This window comes from Camelina sativa, chromosome 3, assembly GCF_000633955.1.
Source record: "Camelina sativa cultivar DH55 chromosome 3, Cs, whole genome shotgun sequence".
NCBI lineage: Eukaryota > Viridiplantae > Streptophyta > Magnoliopsida > Brassicales > Brassicaceae > Camelina > Camelina sativa.
This window is the reverse complement of record NC_025687.1, coordinates 841,282-863,256: the sequence shown is the minus strand read 5'-3', so window position 1 is coordinate 863,256 and position 21,975 is coordinate 841,282. Positions and strand designations below refer to the sequence as shown.

General features: G+C 36.8%; 6 protein-coding genes across 8 annotated transcripts in view; 5 read left to right on the top strand and 1 right to left on the bottom strand.

The window, feature by feature from the left end:
- Nucleotides 1-5,231, top strand: part of LOC104760151 — a 9,150-nt gene extending 3,919 nt beyond the window's left edge. The window contains exons 9-27 of the mRNA XM_019242827.1: nucleotides 1,104-1,332; nucleotides 1,416-1,479; nucleotides 1,581-1,729; nucleotides 1,814-1,884; nucleotides 1,989-2,162; nucleotides 2,260-2,331; nucleotides 2,528-2,632; nucleotides 2,720-2,809; nucleotides 2,909-2,984; nucleotides 3,068-3,164; nucleotides 3,255-3,324; nucleotides 3,401-3,580; nucleotides 3,669-3,791; nucleotides 3,871-3,954; nucleotides 4,046-4,230; nucleotides 4,315-4,453; nucleotides 4,541-4,600; nucleotides 4,687-4,791; nucleotides 4,872-5,231. Coding sequence (XP_019098372.1) covers nucleotides 1,104-1,332; nucleotides 1,416-1,479; nucleotides 1,581-1,729; nucleotides 1,814-1,884; nucleotides 1,989-2,162; nucleotides 2,260-2,331; nucleotides 2,528-2,632; nucleotides 2,720-2,809; nucleotides 2,909-2,984; nucleotides 3,068-3,164; nucleotides 3,255-3,324; nucleotides 3,401-3,580; nucleotides 3,669-3,791; nucleotides 3,871-3,954; nucleotides 4,046-4,230; nucleotides 4,315-4,453; nucleotides 4,541-4,600; nucleotides 4,687-4,791; nucleotides 4,872-4,985 — 2,187 coding nt within the window. The 3' untranslated portion in view covers nucleotides 4,986-5,231. The remainder of the gene's footprint in view (nucleotides 1-1,103; nucleotides 1,333-1,415; nucleotides 1,480-1,580; nucleotides 1,730-1,813; nucleotides 1,885-1,988; nucleotides 2,163-2,259; nucleotides 2,332-2,527; nucleotides 2,633-2,719; nucleotides 2,810-2,908; nucleotides 2,985-3,067; nucleotides 3,165-3,254; nucleotides 3,325-3,400; nucleotides 3,581-3,668; nucleotides 3,792-3,870; nucleotides 3,955-4,045; nucleotides 4,231-4,314; nucleotides 4,454-4,540; nucleotides 4,601-4,686; nucleotides 4,792-4,871) is intronic.
- On the top strand, nucleotides 5,641-10,653 carry LOC104760131. Of its 3 annotated transcripts, XR_762851.2 has the most exons (8): nucleotides 5,641-5,749; nucleotides 5,854-6,184; nucleotides 6,292-6,425; nucleotides 6,553-6,672; nucleotides 6,852-7,146; nucleotides 9,914-10,070; nucleotides 10,156-10,289; nucleotides 10,411-10,653. XR_762851.2 is itself a non-coding variant. In XM_010483014.2 (6 exons), the coding sequence occupies exons 2-6, from the start codon at nucleotides 6,115-6,117 to the stop codon at nucleotides 8,879-8,881; spliced, it is 669 nt and encodes a 222-aa protein (XP_010481316.1). In that variant the 5' UTR covers nucleotides 5,641-5,749; nucleotides 5,854-6,114; the 3' UTR covers nucleotides 8,882-9,895. The 3 variants fall into 3 exon arrangements, 2 of the variants coding, with proteins under 2 accessions (XP_010481316.1, XP_010481305.1); XM_010483014.2 differs by lacking the exons at nucleotides 9,914-10,070; nucleotides 10,156-10,289; nucleotides 10,411-10,653 and adding an exon at nucleotides 8,832-9,895; XM_010483003.2 differs by lacking the exons at nucleotides 9,914-10,070; nucleotides 10,156-10,289; nucleotides 10,411-10,653 and adding an exon at nucleotides 7,211-7,740 and having other exon boundaries at nucleotides 6,852-7,116.
- LOC104778534 lies at nucleotides 12,597-13,822 on the top strand. The gene is made up of 4 exons (XM_019239395.1): nucleotides 12,597-12,870; nucleotides 12,967-13,170; nucleotides 13,269-13,408; nucleotides 13,562-13,822. The coding sequence occupies exons 1-4, from the start codon at nucleotides 12,597-12,599 to the stop codon at nucleotides 13,820-13,822; spliced, it is 879 nt and encodes a 292-aa protein (XP_019094940.1).
- Nucleotides 15,111-16,871, top strand: LOC104760121 (uncharacterized protein OsI_027940). Its single transcript, XM_010482982.2, has 6 exons — nucleotides 15,111-15,242; nucleotides 15,556-15,742; nucleotides 15,850-16,006; nucleotides 16,109-16,155; nucleotides 16,243-16,348; nucleotides 16,492-16,871. The coding sequence occupies exons 1-6, from the start codon at nucleotides 15,238-15,240 to the stop codon at nucleotides 16,596-16,598; spliced, it is 609 nt and encodes a 202-aa protein (XP_010481284.1). The 5' UTR covers nucleotides 15,111-15,237; the 3' UTR covers nucleotides 16,599-16,871.
- LOC104760114 (nucleolar protein 16-like) lies at nucleotides 17,190-18,344 on the top strand. Its single transcript, XM_010482970.1, has 3 exons — nucleotides 17,190-17,591; nucleotides 17,900-18,021; nucleotides 18,109-18,344. The coding sequence occupies exons 1-3, from the start codon at nucleotides 17,252-17,254 to the stop codon at nucleotides 18,220-18,222; spliced, it is 576 nt and encodes a 191-aa protein (XP_010481272.1). The 5' UTR covers nucleotides 17,190-17,251; the 3' UTR covers nucleotides 18,223-18,344.
- LOC104760108 (E3 ubiquitin-protein ligase BAH1) lies at nucleotides 18,349-20,228 on the bottom strand. The gene is made up of 6 exons (XM_010482959.2): nucleotides 19,972-20,228; nucleotides 19,629-19,876; nucleotides 19,253-19,534; nucleotides 18,851-18,988; nucleotides 18,704-18,762; nucleotides 18,349-18,603 (listed from the first exon to the last, which is right to left on the bottom strand). Exons 1-6 carry the CDS (start codon nucleotides 20,159-20,161, stop codon nucleotides 18,498-18,500), a joined length of 1,023 nt encoding a protein of 340 aa, XP_010481261.1. The 5' UTR covers nucleotides 20,162-20,228; the 3' UTR covers nucleotides 18,349-18,497.

Below are 21,975 nucleotides of genomic sequence, written 5' to 3'. Positions count from 1 at the left end.
GTTTGTAGGTCCTTTAACTAGTTTACTTGCTTCTATCCAAGCCCCACTTAGGTATTGTTCGTTGTTTTTATTTTATTATTTTGTTTTGAGGTCTTTTCTTCTGATGTAGATTGTTATCAAAACTCTTTTCTTTTTCATGCTATTCTTTCTAGGGGACCGGCATACGGTTTCCAGGGAAAAGTACTACTTGCGTTTGAAGACAATGGATCTTCAAAAATCGGGGTTAGATTTGATAAGTCGGTACCAGATGGCAATGATCTTGGTGGCCTATGTGAAGACGACCATGGTTTTTTTTGTACTGGTAATTCCCGTGCTAATAAGTAATATCTACAGATTTTCATTTAAAAAGTTAAATGTAGTAATGATATTCTTTCTTTGTATGCAGCGAGTTCACTTCGTTTAGAAAGTTCTTCCAGTGACGATGCTGATAGACTTGCCATCAATGAAATCTTTGAGGTGGTTCTTATCACTTTTGGCTGCCTCTCTATATAATATGAACATTATTTCATAGTTNAGATGGAAAACATGTATTGTGGTGTTTCAAGTTTGGATAAATAACTTTCTGAATTTTCACAGTGGCATAACTAAGGATATTTTGAGAACATCAACATATGTCCATATGAAGTGTGAAAGCAAGTATGTAAAGTATGGATCAGACTTGTCAACGTCGTGCCCCCGCATCTTGCTCTCTGGACCAGCTGGTATGAGGAAAACTCTGAACAAAGTTTTGTTTATAATTTTTTGGTTCTTCATTTTCATTTTCCTAACAAAATTCACATCTGGGATATTTGAAGGCTCTGAGATATATCAGGAAACGTTGGTAAAAGCGCTTGCTAAAAGTTTTGGGGCCAAATTAATGATTGTTGACTCTCTCTTGTTACCTGGGGTAAAACTTTCATTCTTTTTCCTTTTCTTACGGAGTGTTTTTATGCATATTCATAACAGATTTTATGTCTGTTAAAATCGTGAGCATATTTGTATTAAATCGGCACTCTTTACTATTGGTTTCAAATTTTTAGAAGCTATATGTCCGGGCAATCTGTTTTTTTGGGATTTAACAGTACTGGTAGCATTGATTCTCTACTGTTTCTGGATGGCTTCAGGGTTCGAAAGCCAAGGAAGCAGATTCTACCAAAGAAAGTTCTAGGCATGAAAAAATTTCGGTGCTTGCTAAACGAGCTGTACAGGTTGCACAAGCTGCTGTTATGCAGCATAAGAAACCAACTTCAAGTGTTGAGGCTAATATTACAGGTGGATCAACACTGAGTTCTCAGGCTATTCCGAGGCAAGAAGTGTCAACTGCAACCTCAAAAAGTTACGCCTTCAAAGCAGGTATGGTTGCTTATGTCTTATTTTTCAGTTTTGTTGTTGTGCCACTTTTTATGTTACTGAACAAGCGTTTCTGTAATTCTTAGGTGATCGAGTAAAGTTTGTAGGTCCTTTAACTAGTTTACTTGCTTCTATCCAAGCCCCACTTAGGTATTGTTCGTTGTTTTTATTTTATTATTTTGTTTTGAGGTCTTTTCTTCTGATGTAGATTGTTATCAAAACTCTTTTCTTTTTCATGCTATTCTTTCTAGGGGACCGGCATACGGTTTCCAGGGAAAAGTACTACTTGCGTTTGAAGACAATGGATCTTCAAAAATCGGGGTTAGATTTGATAAGTCGGTACCAGATGGCAATGATCTTGGTGGCCTATGTGAAGACGACCATGGTTTTTTTTGTACTGGTAATTCCCGTGCTAATAAGTAATATCTACAGATTTTCATTTAAAAAGTTAAATGTAGTAATGATATTCTTTCTTTGTATGCAGCGAGTTCACTTCGTTTAGAAAGTTCTTCCAGTGACGATGCTCATAAACTTGCCATCAATGAAATCTTTGAGGTGGTTCTTATCACTTTTGGCTGCCTCTCTATATAATATGAACATTATTTCATAGTTTTTGTAAACTACAGAGACCCTTTAACCCCTCTTGAATGATATTGTAGGTCGCTTTTAATGAAATTGAAAGAGGATCATTGATATTGTTCCTGAAAGACATTGAGAAATCTGTGTCGGGGAACATTGATGTGTATTTAACTTTGAAGAGCAAGCTGGAGAATTTACCTGAGAATATTGTTGTTATAGCCTCACAAACCCAGTTGGACAGCCGAAAGGAAAAAGTAGGATTTCTATTCAATCTCTCTTTCTTAGGCTTTTTTAATCTTCTTAAGTTTCTCTCAAAATGGTTAGTTTGATTGTTTGATATATCATTTGCAGTCCCACCCTGGAGGTTTCTTGTTCACAAAGTTTGGCAGCAACCAGACAGCATTGCTGGATCTTGCGTTTCCGGTATGACACCCCGACTCATCTCTAATAATTTCCATTTTGTTAAGACTGCAAAGCATGTAATCTTTTTTCTGACTTTTAACTTGTAATTGACGATGCAGCTTATACACGTATGCAAAAATTACATTCTCTCTCTCTCTCTCTCTCTCTCTCTCTCTCTCTTTGATGTGTTGGAAGTGATTTTTCATGGCATCTGCAGGATAACTTTGGTGGTAGACTGCAGGACAGGAACAAAGAAATGCCTAAATCAGTGAAACAGATTACGAGGCTATTTCCTAACAAAGTGACCATCCAGTTACCTGAGGTTTGAGCCTTTTTTCCCCCTTTTAGTTGTCTAAAGCCATTTGTTTCTTTTATATTTCATTATCTTCTTGTTCTTATAACAAAATAGGATGAAGCTTTACTAGTGGACTGGAAGGATAAACTTGAACGTGACTCAGAGATCCTGAAGGCTAAAGCTAATATCACCAGCATCCGTGCAGTAAGCATCTTTCAATGAAGTCTCGTGTCTATCTAAATGTTCCTGGTTTTTTTTTTTTAGTGTGTGCGTTTCCTTATGTTCTGTTAATGGTTGTTGCAGGTCCTTAGTAAAAACAATCTAGTCTGCCCTGACCTTGAAACCTTGTGCATCAAAGATCAAACCTTTCCTTCTGATAGTAGGCGTCTTTAACCTTTTCCTTCTGTCTTTCGTCCTTGACAATCCGATTATTTGTCTAATCAAAAACCCTATGATTAATAGGTGTGGAGAAAGTTGTTGGCTGGGCTTATGGCCATCATCTTATGAACTGCCCAGATCCTACAGTCAAAGACAACAAGCTTATCATCTCGGCAGAAAGGTGATCCTTCGATAGAAACTCTGAAATATAGATCATGAGGATTGCGGTTGTGATATTTTCTTGCAAATAACCGTTTGGCGTTTGTTGCAGCATCACGTATAGCCTGCAGATGTTGCATGAGATTCAAAACGAAAACAAGAGCACGAAGAAATCTCTCAAAGTAATATTCATAAATCTGATGCTACTTTGCCTCCCAAATACCTTTTGGATATTTAACAATTACTATATTAATATAGGATGTTGTTACTGAGAATGAATTCGAGAAAAAACTCCTATCAGACGTCATTCCTCCAAGTGATATCGGTGTATCTTTTAATGATATCGGGGCTTTGGAAAATGTTAAAGACACCTTGAAGGAGTTGGTCATGCTTCCTCTTCAAAGACCCGAATTGTTTGGCAAGGGCCAGCTTACAAAGGTATGTTTATCGGTACTAGTTTTCAAATATCTGTTTCACTCCATCTCTGCAAAGTGGAAATTGCAGTATAACTGTTTTTTTAATGCAGCCTACTAAGGGTATACTGTTGTTTGGACCGCCTGGTACGGGGAAGACAATGCTGGCAAAGGCAGTAGCAACCGAGGCTGGTGCAAACTTCATCAATATATCAATGTCCAGCATTACCTCAAAGGTATTTATTACTTGGAACGGTCACCTGACTCTGTAATGTTTCCTATTGAGATTAGACTTGACATCTAGATTTCTTGCAGTGGTTTGGCGAGGGAGAGAAGTATGTTAAAGCTGTTTTCTCATTAGCAAGTAAGATAGCTCCAAGCGTCATTTTTGTCGATGAGGTATGTTGCGTGACGTTAAGAACAGCTCTCCTCCGCATTACATTATCTTTTTCCTTCTGAAAATCTTTTGAATGGGAACGAAATTATTCAGGTTGATAGCATGTTAGGAAGACGAGAGAATCCAGGAGAACATGAAGCTATGCGTAAGATGAAGAACGAATTCATGATAAACTGGGACGGCTTACGCACAAAGGATAAAGAAAGAGTTTTAGTACTGGCTGCTACCAACAGACCATTCGACCTTGACGAAGCAGTTATTAGACGGCTTCCCAGAAGGTAGTAAACCGTCAACTATTCTCTGTTTTATGTGTCTTTTGTCATCATCTTTGAAGAATCGCTTACAGTAAATCTTCTGTGCAGGTTGATGGTAAATCTCCCTGATTCAGCAAACAGATCAAAGATCTTGAGCGTAATTTTGGCGAAAGAAGAGATGGCACAAGACGTAGATTTAGAAGCTATAGCAAATATGACAGATGGGTACTCAGGGAGTGACTTAAAGGTCTGTAATTTCCTCCATCCAAAGCAGAAAGTTGAAAATCCGTTTTCATAAAAACCCACATTCTAAAACAGTTGTTTTGGTTTGCAGAATCTTTGTGTGACGGCGGCACATCTTCCTATCCGAGAGATTCTGGAAATGGAAAAGAAGGTATGGCTCTGTTTTAAAATGGTAAAGGGTTATGATGATGTGTGGTTTTGATTAATAAAAGTCATGGGGGGTTTGTTGACTCGCAGGAGAGGAGTGTGGCTGAAGCGGAAAACCGACCAATGCCTAAGTTATATAGCAGTACAGACATAAGACCCTTGACGATGAATGACTTCAAGGCCGCACATGATCAGGTTTGAGAAACTAAAACACACAAGAAATCATAGTTTTTTCCACAGGTTTTTGGGATTTTAAATGGTATTTGTTGTTGTAGGTATGTGCGAGTGTGTCGTCTGATTCATCGAACATGAACGAGCTTCAGCAATGGAACGAGCTGTATGGAGAAGGAGGGTCGAGGAAGAAGACATCACTGAGCTACTTCATGTAAAAAGAGAGGAGGAGAAAACAGAGAGATCGTGTTTTCGTCTGTTTATGAATAATGTTTATAAATCTCTCTTTTGATCTTTTTTTTTTCTTAAATTTATATAGAAATTATGTACAGAGAGAGAGAGAAGAGAGAGTTCCCCTCTTGAATTGTCTAATATGGGTTTTGTTGGTTCTCGATTCTTTTCTATCTCCAAAAATATTCAGAAACATCATTAATATAGATGAGATGTACAATATCTATTCTACAGTTGCTTGATGATATTACTATATGTGATGATGCCTACACAGTTAGCCCACACAGAGATTTGGTTAACTTGGTGAACCAGAAAACGTCGATGGCCACCGGCGTCGCTGGAATGATGATAGCGACAGATCAAAAACCCATTTCCGACTCATATTTTCTCTCAGTTCGACGGATCGAACCTTCATCACAGATTTGAGAAAGAATCGGAGAAACGAGAGAGAGAGAGGGGGAGAAAAAATATTAGCTATTTTTTTCTTTTTCTTTTGTTAATTAGTCCAACCAATCATGAACCGACATATACACGATTCTTAACAATTCTAAAATCACTTAACTTAACACATTTAGCCCACAAATTTAGAGCCCATAAGTTTAGATAGCCCATAAGTTTCGTATATATAAAAAAAAAAGTGAAAAGTTGAAAGAAACCCCTATAAGCTGCGACTGACTGCTCACAAGGTCGAGAACTTGCCGTCTGTAGATCTCTCATCTTCTCTCCTGGGCGGGCGATATTATTAATCGAGGTTGGTCTCAGATTGCTTAATCTGTTGTTCAATTTCAAGTGCGTAGGTTGGATTTTTGAATTATTCACGTCTGATTGATTTTATAATTAATGTTAAAATTAAAGGATGTTGAAGAAGGTAAAACGTCGGTGTGGTGGGATATTGACCGCTGTCCGGTTCCCGTTGGTTACGATGCTTGTCGGGTCGGTCCGTCTATACAATCGGCGTTGGAGAAGTTAAGGCTGCTCTGGTCCTCTCACCATCACTGCCGTGGGCAACTTAAAACACACACCTGAGCACGTCCTGCGAGGGTTATCTTCCTCCGGAATCGTTGTTAAACACAGCCCTATGGGAAAGCCTGCCCTGGTCTCTCTGAGGATCTGGAAATGGATCGCTACAACCCTCTCCAGCCGTTTCCAATTGATTCTCTCGAAAGCTTACTTATGGAAACCACAAGTATGTGTGTGTTTGTGCCCTCTCCTTCTCTCTCTCAATTTCTTGTTGGACTGATCAACTGCCTTACTTTTTTTTCTTACTTTTTTTCTTTTTTAATTTCTCCACAGATTCAGGGGCACTTGATGAGGAAACACTTGAATCTGCCTTCTGGGATTGCTGTGTGTGCTCGTGCGATCCTCCTAGCCAATGCTTTGAAAGTTTTGTCACGCATCTATCTGATGAAGACCATCTTGAAGAGCTGGTAATCAAGCAGAGCATTGTTATCGATACTTTTTTAACTGTTTTTTTTCTTTTTTTTTTTTTTAGTCAAACACCCTGTAGTCGTCACTTCCTAGTTTTGACCCTTTGTTCATATGTTGTTCAAGCAGATGTTGGTTACGAGAACACCACCTCCTACTCCACTCGAGGATTGTCCACTGGAGAATCTGGGCAATGTGAAGCTGGTTCGACTTGAAAATCCACCCTTTAGTAGATGCCATAAAGATAAGGTAATCCATCCAAACTGGACAGACTTTTTTCATTTTGTCATTTATTTAACTTATTTTTGAGTCAAAGACAACGGCCAAGTAGTTTACCTTTCTCACTTTTTCTCATTTTGTTTGCCTAAAAATGACCCCAAGTAGTCATTCACTTTTTCTGACTGAATGTGCGTTTGGTTTTCAATCAGTTGTCGAAGCTGTTGACTATAAGTGTGCCACTCCAGCACTTAAGTGCACCACTAAGTGAGGCTCCCCAGATAAACATGGATGCTGTAACATTGGTCTTTTGGGACATCAAGATGTGTCCGGTTCCACGTGGCTGTCATCCTCGTCGGGTCGGTCCGCCTATTAAACTGTTTCTTAAGAATAAAGGCTACTCTGGTCATCTCACCATCACTGCCATTGGCGTACTAAAAGACGTCCCTAATGACGTGTTGGAAGGAGTCTATTCCGGTGGAGTCTCTCTTAATAACATTTTCACTGGTTAGGATTGTCTTATCTCTGCGCCTTTCTTTCTTAATAATGGATGTTTTTCCTTGTTGATTAGAGAGTAGTCTTTCTGGCACTGTGGAACGTCTGATTTGTGAGTTTATTGAAGATGCAACGTTTGTTCAAAAGGATGAACTACTTCAAAAGAACAGAGTACTGATACAAGAACAGAGCACCAGGTGGTTTATATCGGCGATTAACAAGCCAGAAGTTTTACAAAGGATTGGAAGGCACATGAAACTTCTAGAAGGTTGAAGAGTTTCATGTTTACAATATGAATGTAAACATGAAGAAAGAGGAGAATTTCCTAAACTAAAAGGAAAAAGGAAATTGTCCAATTCTCATTAGGATTAGAATAAGGAATAAACCTAGTTCTATAAATAGGGTGCAAAAGCTATGTGTAAGCTTTAGCACAAACAAGAGAAAGTTAATCTAGCTAATAAGTTTTAGTCTTAGAGAAAAGATAAGAGCTAAGAACTTATAGAGAGCGTAAGGTTTCTTTAAAGAGTTTTGAGAGATAAGAAAATTGTTTAGAACAAACTTATAAACAGATTTTCTATTAATCAAAAAGGAGTTTGAGAGAAACCATTATTTCGTTGTTTAGATTGTTAGTTCTTACACTTTCAATTGGTATCAGAGCAGCACTTGTTCGAAATATTACATGTGAGATTCTGCGGACAAGATGGAGAGCTACGGAGATCTGATCAACAACAATAAAGTTGTCTTGGATGATGGGAACTATGGATTTTGGAAGTCAATGATCAAATCCATAATAGGAGGTATTGATCGTCTTGCTTGGAAAATTGTGCTGGAAAAGTGGGAGGAGCCTAATTATGCGCTGCATCAGGTCTCGCCGGCAAAGAAAAGATTTGTCCTCGAATCTTGTATCTTCGCTGCATCAGCTCCCTCCGGCCAAGAAAGATTCGCCCTCGATTCTTCAACAACGTTTTCAGCACATTCGATGTTTGCAGATTCATCATCACTCCCATTGTTTGGTTTTGCCCGATTTTTGCACGGAAACGATCTGACCCGAAATTTGCACGAACCCGGTCTGACTCGAAACTTTAACCAAACCAGTCTGACCCGGAATTTGCACGGATCTCTTCTTTAACAACTTCTGTCTCAAACCCTAAATTTGCACAGAGCCGATTTTTGAAACCAGCTTGTGGAAAAACAAAATCCATAACTATAACATCCTCTTCATAGATGTCATAGATGGGATCACCATAGATCTCTCTGTAGATCTCATGGTTTTCTTTCTCTTCAAAAAACAAACTTTCGCTAATCAACATGATCACCAGAATTGTTCTTCAATTGAGAAATTAAAGAGACAAAGCTCTGATACCAACTGACGTAGCGGAAGCTAAGATAATACAAAGATCTTATTTAGTCTAAGAATACCTAAGATCAATGTCTTCCTGAAATCGTTGAGATCTCTTTGGATCTATCCGAAAACAAGGGTTTGTGAATACTCTTCACACAAAAGCTAAAAGCTCTTAATTTTATTAATCAAATCAACTCTCCCATACAATAGGCCTGAATAGGCTATTTATAATAAAACCAGAAAACTCTAATAAATCTCTGTAATATTCTAGAAACCTCTAAAGGTAAACCATATAATTAATAATAATGTTAAAATACAAATAAATGGAAATAATCCTAATTATGCGCTGCATCAGGTCAGCTGCAGAAAAAGAAGTGGTTGTTGAGTTTTACACTAAAGATGTGAGAACTGGGCGTGCTTATGCGGATAAGTACAATTTGCTTTCTGAGAATAAAGACTCTACACCGATTTGAAGACAAACAGAGGAGGGTTCTTCTTCGACATCTGAGGTAATTCAGTTGGGTAGCATTCGTGTGTCATAGTTTGGTCAAGTAGATGAAGAGAGTTCATATGGAGCTTTGGTCGATACTGCTCAAGCGCTCCGAAGACTCACTGATGTTGTTCAAAGGTTTATTCAGAGTCATCCTTTATCCAAGATGCTTTGAGTTTTTTTTTACTATTGTGTTCACAAGCAGGGGGAGAAGAATTCAGAGATTCAGAGTTTTTGGGGGAGCAGTAGAGTTCAGAGATTCTGGGGGAGCTGTACAACAGATTGAAATTTCAAAAGGAACTAGCTTTTATTTCTGCAAGCTTGTTGCAGACTATTTTGATTTCATTTTGTGTATTTTGCAAACATGACTTTTTGTTTGGAACTTTTAAAGAGGAAGTCTTGAAGTTATTTTGAGTGTGTTCATGAGTTTTGATAAGCAGATGCTTGTGAAGCACAAAGTTAAAAAAGGGGGAGATTGAAGATGCAACGTTTGTTCAAAAGGATGAACTACTTCAGAAGCAGGTGGTTTATGTCGGCGATTAACAAGCCAGAAGTTTTACAAAGGATTGGAAGGCACATGAAGCTTCTAGAAGGTTGAAGAGTTTCATGTTTACAATAGGAATGTAAACATAAAGAAAGAGGAGAATTTCCTAAACTAAAAGGAAAAAGGAAATTGTCCAATTCTCATTAGGATTAGAATAAGGAATAAACCTAGTTCTATAAATAGGGTGCAAAAGCTATGTGTAAGCTTTAGCACAAACAAGAGAAAGTTAATCTAGCTATTAAGTTTTAGTCTTAGAGAAAAGATAAGAGCTAAGAACTTAGAGAGAGCGTAAGGTTTCTTTAAAGAGTTTTAAGAGATAAGAAAATTGTTTAGAACAAACTTGTAAACAGATTTTCTATTAATCAAAAAGGAGTTTGAGAGAAACCATTATTTCGTTGTTCAGATTGTCAGTTCTTACACTATCATTTACCAGTAGCAATCCACCTCCAGCTAATATAATGGTCATTTCCGACGCAAAATCCTTCAATGATTCTCCCGCCTGGAATCAAGGGGATACAACATTCTTCGATGTGATTCTCTTGAAAGCTTTTTTCTGGCAGGTTTGTCTTTGTACTGAAAGAAATAGTACTAACTGGCTACATACAATATGTTGGTCAACTAAACTGGCTTACTTTTATTCCACAGATTCAGGGGCACTTGACGATGATAAATGCAGTGAGTCTGCCTTCTGGATTTGCTCATTATGCCACATGGATCTTGGTGGCCAAGGCTTTGATAATTACACCACTCATGTTAATAGTAGGCGACATCAACGGGAGGTAATAAAACATCGTAGCCAAACCAGACGGACTTGTATTAATAATATATTTTGTCATTGCTCACAAGTAGTTTTGCTTGCGTAATTTTGAGGACCCCATTGCATTTGTTTTTCTATTGCAGTTGTTGTTGGACAGTTTGCCTTCGAATGCTCGGTTTCATCGTACGGAGAATGCTCCCAACCATGGTGACAACAACGGCGAGAAGTGTGGACGATAAGAAGAAGTGAAGAAGGCCCATGGTGTTTGTTTAACTAAATAAACTTATGTTTGTTTGTTTGTATTATATAATTAACTACTGTCTACTGTAAAAGAGAAACTCATGGTCATGGAATGGCAAATTAACTTATGGAACAAGACAAAAAAAAAAATGGTTACGGTTTCATGCTCCCACACCCTTTCTCCCTCTTCTCCATTTGCCTAGTAGCCTCCGTATTGACTCTGTTTCTCTGTAATTCCGGGCCGTGCATTAAATAGTTTGTTGAGAAAACAAAAATTCTCTCTTCTTGGAAATCAAAACCAAAGAAACAAAATCATATTTTTCTTATAAACCTCCTGAGAATGTCATACTGCTGAGAGAGTCGCCGATGATCCATGTAGACGTTGAAGTAAGCCGATCATCTCTGTAAAATATCTCGCCGGTGGATTCTGTCAACGACGACGTCTAATACTCTCTTCTCTTTTAATTTCCTTTTTTAGTTTTTTTTAATACTGTAATTGACTTTGTCCAAACTAAGGAAAGGAAAGGTTTTTCGCTTTTGATTTTCAGATTTTAAACTCTTATGAAATTAATAAGAGCTTTTAAAAGAAATCTAAAGAGCTATATTTTATTAGTAACTAGATTAGTACCCGCTTGATGCGGGGTTTTTAAAACTTCTACTAAAATAAAATTTTAAAAGAATATATTAATATTTTTTATAAATGAAATATATTTTTCATAAATAAATATATAAATATTCTTAGTTAGAGATAATTTTTACTTTAATATACTGATTTATATTTTATATTTTAAAATTATTATTACAATTAGGACAATAATCTAAAGTTACATTATGAGCCACCAAAACTTTTTCAAACATTCATATTATTACAGGAGGTCAAACCCAAGACCAAGCATTAGGAATATCAAGTCAACCACAGACCAATATTGTCAAATTTCAAAAAAGTTTCGCAAATTATTCATGTTTTACATGGAGTTAACCCGTCAAATTAGAATCCACGTACAATTTTACTATATGTTTTACCACTAAAAGTATGTTCTTACTTCTAAAAATATTTTATTGTTAAAGTTTATTTTTATCACCACCTATAAAATGATTTTGTGAACAAATTAAACCAATTTTTGTTCATTTACTTTCAATCTGATGTACTTCCTTTTCACCACCAAAATTTGTCTGTGACAGTTTGTATAACCACTAATTTTTTTTTTAATTGTTTACTCAAAAAATATTCTGGATAAAAAAAACAATATCTACATGATTGCAATGAGTTTATGACCAACCCAATAAAATTTGAGAAATTGAAAGATAATTAATTTGACATAATAAAAAATAAAAAATTAAAATGATAAGCAAGATGATATATGAGTCTTAGATAATTTAGAGATAGAAATATAAAAAAAAAAAAGAAGAAAGAAATATTGATAGTTAGTAGATTTCCTTTTTACAATAGGTTTAGATTTTTTACCTTTTTTAATATTTTAGTAAATTTGGAATTGACATATGTCAATACAAGTAACACGTGTCACGATCTTGTTAATGAGTAACTTTGACATAGTAAAAATAAAAATTGAAAATTATAAGCAAGATAATATAAGAGTCTTAGATAATTTAGAGATATAAAATATTAAAAACGAAAGAATAAACAAATATTGATAGTTAGTAGATTTATTTTTTTACAATAGGTTTAGAACTTTTACTTTTAAATTTTTAGTTTTTTTTTAATGTTTTAGTAAAATTAGAATTAACATGACTCATGTCAACATATTATAGATACAAATAACATTTATCATGATCTTGTTAATGAGTAACTTTGACATCAAAGTTTATGTAATAAGATTTTAAAAAGCTGTAAATAGTACTTAATTAAATGTTGAAATATTTATTTGCAGTGGTAATACTTTTGAAGTAATATATAATCCCACATTAATATCTAATTTTTATTAAAATATATGATCCCTATTCTGGCTATTATGAGGAATTATTATAAGTAAATAACAAAAACTCTTTGGTCTGGTTGTTGGTGTGAACTGTGAATATCTCTCATCAATTGCTTAAGGAGCCTGAGATAGTCAAAGTCTTGAACCAATCTATGGAGAGAATCGTCGGTTTAGGTCACACATCATCTACTCTCGATACGGAGAAGGCTGTGGCTGAAACATCGGTCTTTTGGGATATCAAGACGTGTCCGGTTCCCCCTGAATATGATGCTCGTCTGGTCGCTCCCTGCATTAAACGGTATTTGAAATACTTAGGCTACTCTGGTCCTCTCACCATCATTGCCCTTGGTCTACTAGCAGACGTCCCTGATGGCATCCTGCGAGCGGTCTCTTCTACTGGAATCGTTCTTAACAACGTCCCCTTCCGTTAGTATCTTCTCATCCTTGTGCTTTCTACAGTTTTTTTTCTCCTTGTTTGAATAGAGAGTCTTTTAAAATATTTAGTTTTGTGAAATGAAACAGGAGGTTCCACAGGCATTTTGGAAACTATGTGTGAGTGGACCGAGAGTCATCCACCTCCAGCTAACATGATGCTCATATCCTCCAATCCGTCTACCTTCCCTCAAATTCTTAGAAAGCCACATTATTCTGGATACAATATTTTTGAGCTGTGTCCATATGATTCTCCTAATCCTGAATCCCTCTGGAAAGACTTCCTTCTGAAAGGTGTGTGTTTGTCCTTTCTCACTCTCTGCTTGAATTATTTACAAGCAAATCTCTTGTTCAACCTATATCTAGCTACTTTATTTTTATTTTCCCCACAGATTCAGGCGCACTGAAGGAGGATATGTGTAATGGAACGTGTGAAACTGCCTCCTGGCTTTGCACAGTATGCTATGATCATTTCTGCCAAGGATTTGAAAATTTCACCACCCATTTCTCTAGTGAAGAACATGAAGTGATGGTAATTAAGCATATCCTAGTCATACCAAACAGATTTCTCGTATCAAAACGTTTTCTAGCAATCTCTTAGTGTACTTTCCCTTTCTCAATTTTTTTTTTTTTAGTTTTGTATGCGCAATTTTTAACCAATGTTAGTTTATCTTGAACTATGAAGGCTACCTGGATCGACAACCAGCTTGTGGCTGTAACATCGGTCTTTTGGGACATCAAGAGGTGTCCTGTTCCCGCTGGTTGTGATGCTCGTAGGGTCGGTCCGACTATCAAACAGTATTTGGCTGAATTAGGCTACTCTGGTCCTCTCACCATCTATGCCTTTGGCCTACTAACTGACATCCCTGATGATGTCCTGCTAGCAGTCTCTTCCTCTGGAATTGTTCTTAATCACATCGCACTTAATGACATCGCCTACGGTTAATATCTCCGCATCCTTTACCCTTTCTACAGTACATTTGTTTTCCTTTAATGAATAGAGAGGGTCTCAAGTCTTTTGTTTCTCAAACAGATTCCGATGAGGTTATTCACCTTATGTATCAGTGGGCCTTTTCCTACAAACCTCCAACTAATATGATGGCCATATGCCCCTATTCGACATTCTTCGGCAAAGTTATTGGCGATCTACAAGGGTTGGGATACAACATTATTCAGCCGTTTCCTTGTGATTCTCCTTATTCAGAGTCCCTCTGGAAAACATTTCTTCTCGAAGGTGTGTGCTTGTCCCCTACTCCCCCTCTCACTGTGTTGTTGAAATGTCCAACATGCATATCTGTTGCTAAACTAGCTACTTTTTTTTTTCACAGATTCGGGGGAATTTGAGGAGGATAAGTGCAGTGAAACGCGTGAACATGCCTCTTGGGTTTGCTCAGTATGCGATGATATATCTGGCCAAGGCTTTGAAAATTTCACCAAGCATCTCAAAACCAAAGAACATGCACTGAAGGTAGTTAAGCATAACATCCAAACCAGATGGACTTGTTGTATCAATACGTTTTGTCATTGTCAAACTGTTTTAATTTGATCAGTCAAACCAAGCTCTTACCACAAGTAGTTGATGTGCAGATGTCATGCCCGAGTCATCCCAGTGAGAAAGACGAGGATGCAGTTGAATCCGGGGATGGGGAGGCTCGATCCCCTTGATTCTCCTTCCGCGTAATGCTACTACCATTGTGATTGAGGAAGCAAGCTACCAACCAAAGGCCTCTTTAAATATTTATCTGAAAATATTGAGATTTCTAAATTTTAGTTTTGTTTGCGTAAATTTGACCCCATCTTACTTGGGGAAGTCTGAAATAGTAATATTATTTCATTTTTTTTTTAATTAAGGAAATCATTGTTTTAAGAACAAGAAATTAAAAAAAAAAAAAAAAAAACTCAAAACATTAATCTATTAGGATAAGTGGGAATACTTAATTGTTCTTACTTTGTGACTTTGTCAAGAAACTTAATTGTTCTTGCTTTCTGAAAAACTGGGCAATTGGATTCATACAACTGATACAAGAGCATTGATAGATGATACCAAAACTATAAGTTTGGTTTAAGTATTGAATTTGGGCCCAAAAAGAGTAGTAAAAGTAAAAAGGCTATCATTGCTTTTTCTGTCCAAAAATAACCTCAGCCGTTGGATTCTATATGATTCAACTAACTTTCTGTACACTAGCACGCATACGATAACCACTCGATGTTCTTCTTCTATAACATAATCTAGTTGAAGAAACCAAAGAACAGAGAGAGAGGCTCTATTCTTCGATCAAAAGAAAAAATCTTTGCGTCGTCATCATCGTTGTTACTCTTTAGGGTTTTCGCACGAGTTCCTTCTGCTTCCTGTTTTATATTATGAGGTAAATCAAGTCTGCGTCTTTTTATATAATTCTGGCGGATTTGGGGATACGGTTTTCTTAGTTTCCTTTAAGTTGGGAACAAAACAAATATTTAGGGGTTTAGATTCAGACCTAGGGTTTATGGTGTCGGCTCAGTAACTTCTTTGCGTTTACCAATGTCGCTTGTGAATACCTTGTGGAGAAATAAGAGATTTTGGGATCTGTGCTTTTAGGGCTTTAAAGTTACAGTTTTTCGTTAACATCTGCATCCTTAGCATCTGTCAATTGCACAGTTGTATCATCTTCTTACTGTTTTTGCTGTGTGATATTGCAGTCATCATCCAGAAGTGAAGTGGGCTGAGAGAGCGGATAAGGTCTATCTAACTGTGCAATTGACAGATGCTAAGGATGCAGATGTTAAGCTTGATCCTGAAGGAGTCTTTAATTTCTCTGCAAAAGCTGGATCTGATAACCAGCTTTTTGAGCTTAAGCTTGAACTTAACGATAAGGTCAATGTAGAGGTGAGATGATCAGTCTTTGTCTCCTTGTTCTTGCTATTGTATTTTATTTGTTCTTTCTATTTGGTTTCTAATTGTCTCCTATTTTTTTTGTTTTTTTTTTTTATCAGGAAAGCAAAATCAACATCGGATTAAGAAGCATATTCTGCATCTTGGAGAAAGCAGAACCTAAATGGTGGAATAAGCTATTGCGTGGAGGGAAACCGCCTCACTATGTTAAAGTTGACTGGGACAAGTGGGTTGATGAGGATGAAGATACCCCCACTGGTTAGCACTTTCTTGACCACATCTATTCATCTTCACTCTCTGCACTTGCATAATTCTGTAGGCATTGTTAATTTTGGTTTCTTCTACTCCTTTTTTCTATAGGTCCTGAAGATATGGATATGGGTGGAATGGGCGGAATGGATTTCTCGGTTTGCTTTTTAGCTTACACTGTCAGCTAACTTTTGTTTCGTGTGCTTAAAAGATTTGAGGACTAAATATTTATCTTCTTCTTGTAGAACTTTGGTGGAATGGGAGGCATGGGTGGTATGGAAGGCCTCCAAGGGCTTGGTGGAATGGGAGGAATGGGTGGTATGGAAGAATTTGAAGATAGTGATGATGAAGGTGAGATCTTTTTCAATACCCTTTTATTTGCTTAAAGCCTTGATCAGATCATTCTTGATGCAGTGATATGGTTTTCGCGGTGTTATGTCCTGTAATCAATCAATTAGAACTCTGAGCAACCAAATGATTTTTGTATATTACAGGAGAAGAAGCCAAGTCTGGAGAGAAAAAGGAGGAAACTCAAGCTCCTGCGCATGCGACAGAAGAGGCGAAAACCGAAGAGCAAACGGCTGTGAAGAGTGACAAATGAAGACACTGTCCTTAAAACCAGTTGGTATGACTTACCGAGAAGAGTTTTATGTGTTTATGAAATATTACTGCGGCATGGTTCGATCTTTTAAATCAATTCCCTCTGCTTACTTTTATTTTGTTCGATTGTTGAGTTCTTATATGGTTTGATCTTCTTTTTTTTTTTGGTCAACTTAAAATGTTGTTTTGAACATGCAATTTTTTTGGTTGTTGTGATGACAGAAGAGTTTGTGAGAAGAAGCTCTACTTTTCAAGTTTGTTGATCTTCAGGACTTATTACAGTAGTCTATAAGCTTAAGATCGGACACAAACGAAGTTTAAGAATTACCTAAAATAGTAAAATACTTATTGTAAGCATTATTTCGTTTAAATTTTGAACCATCAAGATATACAGAATTGGACTATGAATATAACTGGTTACAGTGTATCTTTTGCTAGGAGTGCGAACATGAATCTATTTCACTGTAATGATAAGGAACATCGTATTTTTCATTAAAATACAATTTTATAATAATGAGGGAAAAAAAAGGTTAAACAATAAAACGACAACGTTTTCCAAAACCCTTGTTAAGTAAAAACCCTTTGCCGCGAACTTCATCTCTCTCTCTCTTTTGCTTCCTTCTTCATCCCAAAAAAAATCGGCGAGAGACAGAGATGGCGAGGTCGAGAAGAAAGTATAGGAACTCTAGGGCTAAAGTTCGCGTAGCTCTTCCGAAGAAAAACCCTAATATCTTCAAGCCAGCTTTCAACTTCCCACCCAAGCTCCGCGCTCTCATGGGGGACGATGTCCCCGAATGGGACGACCAAGCTAGTGTTATCCAGAACTACAGATCCTTCGGCGTCATCTCTAACCCTAATTTGCTTCGTTCTCGCATCGACCACATGATCCAGGATCCTTCCCTCAACATTCCTCCACCTCCAGAACCATCCACCGATGACCCTACTGCTAAGGAGTTCGAGCCCATGGATTCTGGAAGCGACCTCGAGGAAGACGGTACGTTTTTTAATTCCATTTTAGCTTCTAGCTGGAGACTAGTCTCTTGTTTAAGTCGGTATTGAGAATAATTTGAAAATTAGGGTTCAGAGTGACACATTAAACTGAGAGCAAATTAGGGATTAGAGTGACAAATTAGAAAATTAGGGTTTAGAGTGACAAATTTGGGGGAAAGTGATTAGCTTTGGATTCTTCACACCTTCATAGATACATATCTGGTTATTAAAAGCAGTTTACAGAGTTGGATGCAAGTTTCCATTTTTTTGGGTAACTAATTTTGTTCAAATGCTTTGTTCTGAGATGTGTAGATCTTAAGTCAGCTTTGGGGAAGCAAAGAAAAGATGGAAAGAGTGCTCCTTTACAGCCGCTTACGACTATGCAACGCACTCATATAAGACGTTTGGTTGAGAAACATGGAGATGACTTTGAGGTTTGTTTTTTATTAGCTCTACTGATTCTCACACTTTTTTTTCCTTTGTGTGATTTTTTCCTTTCTAACATCTATCTGTTGGAACAGGGCATGTTCCGAGACAGAAAGCTAAACTCTATGCAGCATTCGGTTGGGACACTACGAAAGCTATGCTCAAGATATCAGATTTACAAGGATAAGAACCCTATTTTAGTTGCATGATGATGAGATCTTTCATCTTTGTATTGTCATTGTTATAAATTTTTACAACAACACGACAACTGTTTGAACTTATTATCATTGAGAACCCCTTTTATGGTATGAAAACTATATATTATAGAGAACGCGTAGAGTTTGCATTTTTCACTAACAAATCGTCACCCTCTGTGTAAGCAAAAACACATACTCACTGAGGAAAACATATCACAATCAACATTTGAGTCTTTCAAAAGCTTATTATCAAAGCCAAGAATCTTCAAACTAGCAAGTTATATACTTTATATTCCAGTGAAGCTTCGGCATTGGTAATCCCAATACTCCTTGGCCTGCTGTAACCTTTCTGCTCTCTCTGTTTTACGCCGTTCTTCCCAGTACTCTCTGCAGCTGCAATTGCATGTTTTTTAGTTTTCTCCACAGATATTCTCAAATCTTAAGAGGCAGGTTTCAAAGACTATAAGAAGATTGGTTGCATATATGCATTTACCTTCGCTTAAGTAAGATATTGAGCTCATCCAAATGCACAGCACCTTTATAAACCCCATCCTGATATCAAATGGACAAAGAAACAGGGATTAAGAGCATGAAACAATGAAGACTAAGTTGTAATTAGCAGTGGAGAATGGAGTCTAACCTCACGGCAAAGCGGGCATTTTTCAGTTAGCTCTGCGGTTTTCAAGCCATCAATTACGTTTACTGATGCAGCAGAGCAAGCACACATGTAGCAATATATGTGACCACATGTTAGAGCTATCGGATCAAACACCGTGTCCTGTTTTCGCCATCAATTGTAAAATACGTCAGTTCAAGACCTATTCCTAGCATTACGTAAGTATCTCTCAGTCACATGCTAGAAAAAGACTTGGTCTTTGAAACGAAATCTTCCAGAGGAGAGTGGAACAGCACCTCGACACGACAAAATTAAGACTTTATCCCTATAGGCTGAAACTATCTTGTATAATTCAGAATACTAATAAGTCAACCAACAGGTTTATTGACATAGAGATTCTATCGAGTCGTTTAAAGTTTTGCTTACCAGGCATATTGAACAAGTCAAGTCAATGTCAACTTTTACGGAATCAGAAAGCTCGCAGGAGAGTAAAGGCTTCCCATCATCGAACGTGAAAGAGCAACCATCAAACAGTGCATGAACAGGAGTAGAAGGAGAAGCCACAGAAGCAGCTCCAGATTCCTTCTTAGATTCTTTCAGATTGATGTGAAACGCCATAAGCTCACAGAGCCATGGTGATTGAAGGATCTCGATTCGCATTTTCTGGACTTGTGTCTTAAACAATTGTCCTTGCCTAGACTCATGAATCTGCAGGACAAGAAAAGATGCAAACAGTACATATATATAAATTGAATAAAAAGTGTTCAAAATTGGGATCTTTAATAGGATACATAAACCAAACCTTGTCATATTTCTTGAGGATTTTTCTAATGGCGACGGCATTGATGAGAGCGTAATTAACCAAGTCTTTGCCCTCTTGAATCAAACCAAGATGGCTCGTTTTACGACTATTGCCTTTGAACCAAGTAAGACACTTTGTGAAAGCAGAAGCTAAATGTAGCTCAAGAAGCTTCTGAGCATTCTCGTTGAACCATCCTACTACGTCTTCCATCTCCTTGAGAAGCTCCGGGAAAAAATTCCCATCACAAACTAGAAAAAAAAAACAATTCCACCAAATCATTAAAAACACTCTCTGGTATTTTTAATGAAACCTCGACTCTCAGGGGAATTACATCGAACAGTACCTGTGCATCCACGAGGACAATTGTGGTCATCATGTTGTTGATCAATAAAAGCAATCTTGGAAGAAGGACCATCATGGTTTCTTCTGCATTTCTTGAGAACCTTCTTGAGTTTCTTAAACCCAACACCGGGAAGATTCTTCTTCTGCTTCTGTACTTGCATGTACTCTTCATACTTCTTACAAAACTTCATCTTTTTCTCACAATCGCAGAGGAATCTCTCAATTTTTAATTATAAAGGATTTAAAATTTTAGATGACCATCAACAAAATTCAATTAAAAAAAAAAAAAAACAGGATTTTATCAAGAAAACAAAATAAAATATTGATCTCTCCTCGTCGTTCTTATCTCTCTCTCTCTCTCTCTCTCTCTCTCTCTCTCTTGCGTCTCGTGATGGATTTTATTTATGTATATGAAACAGAAGAAGAGAGACTCAGAGACGTATTAATGAATAAAACGAAGGGTGAGAGGTCGGCGGAAAAAAACAAGTTGTGAATTTAAATGAAAACTTTAGGGAAAAAAGTCAAAACGTTAAATGAAATTTTTGGGGAACATATCTTTCTTCCTTTTTTTTAAAAAAAAGGTGAAGTTTGTGTATATTAAAACTTTCAGTGCAAAGATTGACCCATTTTGGTGGATTCATCAATTTCACTGACTTCTTTATTTATTTATTTTTGTATAAATAGTATTTGACATTTAAGGCAGATTCGTTACTAAAAAAAATAATTTGAAGATTTGTTTTTTATAAATTTAATGAGCACATTTGTTGCACATCATACACTAATGCCACGTGGATTCGAAAATCTGGATTGGTCGTATATTTTTATTGTAATTGAGTTGTATAAAATATTTTTTTTATTTTTTTTATGTGAAGGATCTATGTATAGTAGTAGATCTCAGGTATACTATTATCTTTTAATTAAAAGATCATTATGCTGGAATTATTTAGATTAGTATCATATAGATAAAATTATAAGAAAAGCTGAGGAAAACAAATAATAATTTCGTGATATTTTAAGATAATCTAATTATTATTTTTTTCAACAAAAAAAAAAAGATAAAGATGCCACCACATGAAGGGCCCTTTAAAGGCTTTTCTTCTTTTTGGGGTCAAAATTATAAACTTTTAGAAACAGTAATTACGAATACAATACAGTTTCTTTCTTCTTGGAAGTTTTTTATTGATTTGGATTTGGCCACCAAAACTTGCTTTTTTATCAGTTTCAAAGCCGCGCATTTTGTCTAACTTTACGAATTACGACCCCCTTACTTTATATTATTATATGTATCATGATTTTGCACTAATCATATTTTCTTCACCAATCACTGCCACTTTCTCTACTTTAATTTTTTTTTTTGTAAACGAGCTTTCTATTAAAACTGAAATAAGGAAAATATTACAAAAGTCCATCCAACTTTAGTGTTTGTTAGAGGGTTTAGGCCCAATGAGCAAAAAACAACATAATCAAAAAATCGTAGACTTGAACCTAGTAGTAGGCTAACCTAGTCGATGGAATAGTAAGAGTCAATCGATCACCCTAAGGTGTGGAGAACCAGTGGTGAAGTATTGAGGCAGCCAAAGTAGGATTTGAGTCCCTATATGAATCAATTCTACACCGAACTGTGGAGTCAATTAGGCGTTGTAGCGATCGGCGGTCTTGAAGTTCTAGCGGTGTAGGCGATTATTCTTCTCAGTCCAAATCAAGTAGGAAGTGCACTGCCAGGCTAAAAGAGTTAAGCGACGGCGTTCCCTCGGGCCTCGGAGGGTTTGCATCTGGTTTATGGTTGAGTCCCAGGCTTGCTGAGGTTGTATCTGACATCTGGTTGCAATCGAACGTCGTATACTATATTAGTTACATTCTTTCTCTCTTTTCTTATATATACTATATTACTTGGTTTGCTTCGGTTGTTGTTTTTACGTTTCATAAGTGAACTCTACGTAGTTTCATTCCTCCGAGAATGTGATTCTTTTTTATCTTACACACAAAAAAAAAAAAAAAAAAAAAA

Excerpts from the sequence above, each read along its gene's own strand:
- LOC104760131 (XM_010483003.2), top strand. The coding sequence starts at position 6,115 with ATGGATCGCTACAACCCTCTCCAGCCGTTTCCAATTGATTCTCTCGAA. Across the intron at positions 6,185-6,291 it reads CTTACTTATGGAAACCACAA|ATTCAGGGGCACTTGATGAG; the intron begins GTATGTGTGTGT and ends ATTTCTCCACAG. Across the intron at positions 6,426-6,552 it reads AAGACCATCTTGAAGAGCTG|ATGTTGGTTACGAGAACACC; the intron begins GTAATCAAGCAG and ends TTGTTCAAGCAG.
- LOC104778534 (XM_019239395.1), top strand. The coding sequence starts at position 12,597 with ATGGAGAGAATCGTCGGTTTAGGTCACACATCATCTACTCTCGATACG. Across the intron at positions 12,871-12,966 it reads TCTTAACAACGTCCCCTTCC|GAGGTTCCACAGGCATTTTG; the intron begins GTTAGTATCTTC and ends GAAATGAAACAG. Across the intron at positions 13,409-13,561 it reads GTGAAGAACATGAAGTGATG|GCTACCTGGATCGACAACCA; the intron begins GTAATTAAGCAT and ends TGAACTATGAAG.
- LOC104760121 (XM_010482982.2), top strand. Across the intron at positions 15,743-15,849 it reads ACGATAAGGTCAATGTAGAG|GAAAGCAAAATCAACATCGG; the intron begins GTGAGATGATCA and ends TTTTTTTATCAG. Across the intron at positions 16,349-16,491 it reads TGAAGATAGTGATGATGAAG|GAGAAGAAGCCAAGTCTGGA; the intron begins GTGAGATCTTTT and ends TGTATATTACAG.
- LOC104760114 (XM_010482970.1), top strand. The coding sequence starts at position 17,252 with ATGGCGAGGTCGAGAAGAAAGTATAGGAACTCTAGGGCTAAAGTTCGC. Across the intron at positions 17,592-17,899 it reads AAGCGACCTCGAGGAAGACG|ATCTTAAGTCAGCTTTGGGG; the intron begins GTACGTTTTTTA and ends TGAGATGTGTAG. Across the intron at positions 18,022-18,108 it reads AACATGGAGATGACTTTGAG|GGCATGTTCCGAGACAGAAA; the intron begins GTTTGTTTTTTA and ends CTGTTGGAACAG.
- LOC104760108 (XM_010482959.2), bottom strand. The coding sequence starts at position 20,161 with ATGAAGTTTTGTAAGAAGTATGAAGAGTACATGCAAGTACAGAAGCAG. Across the intron at positions 19,877-19,971 it reads TTGTCCTCGTGGATGCACAG|TTTGTGATGGGAATTTTTTC; the intron begins GTACTGTTCGAT and ends TTTTTTTTCTAG. Across the intron at positions 18,763-18,850 it reads AATGCCCGCTTTGCCGTGAG|GATGGGGTTTATAAAGGTGC; the intron begins GTTAGACTCCAT and ends ATTTGATATCAG.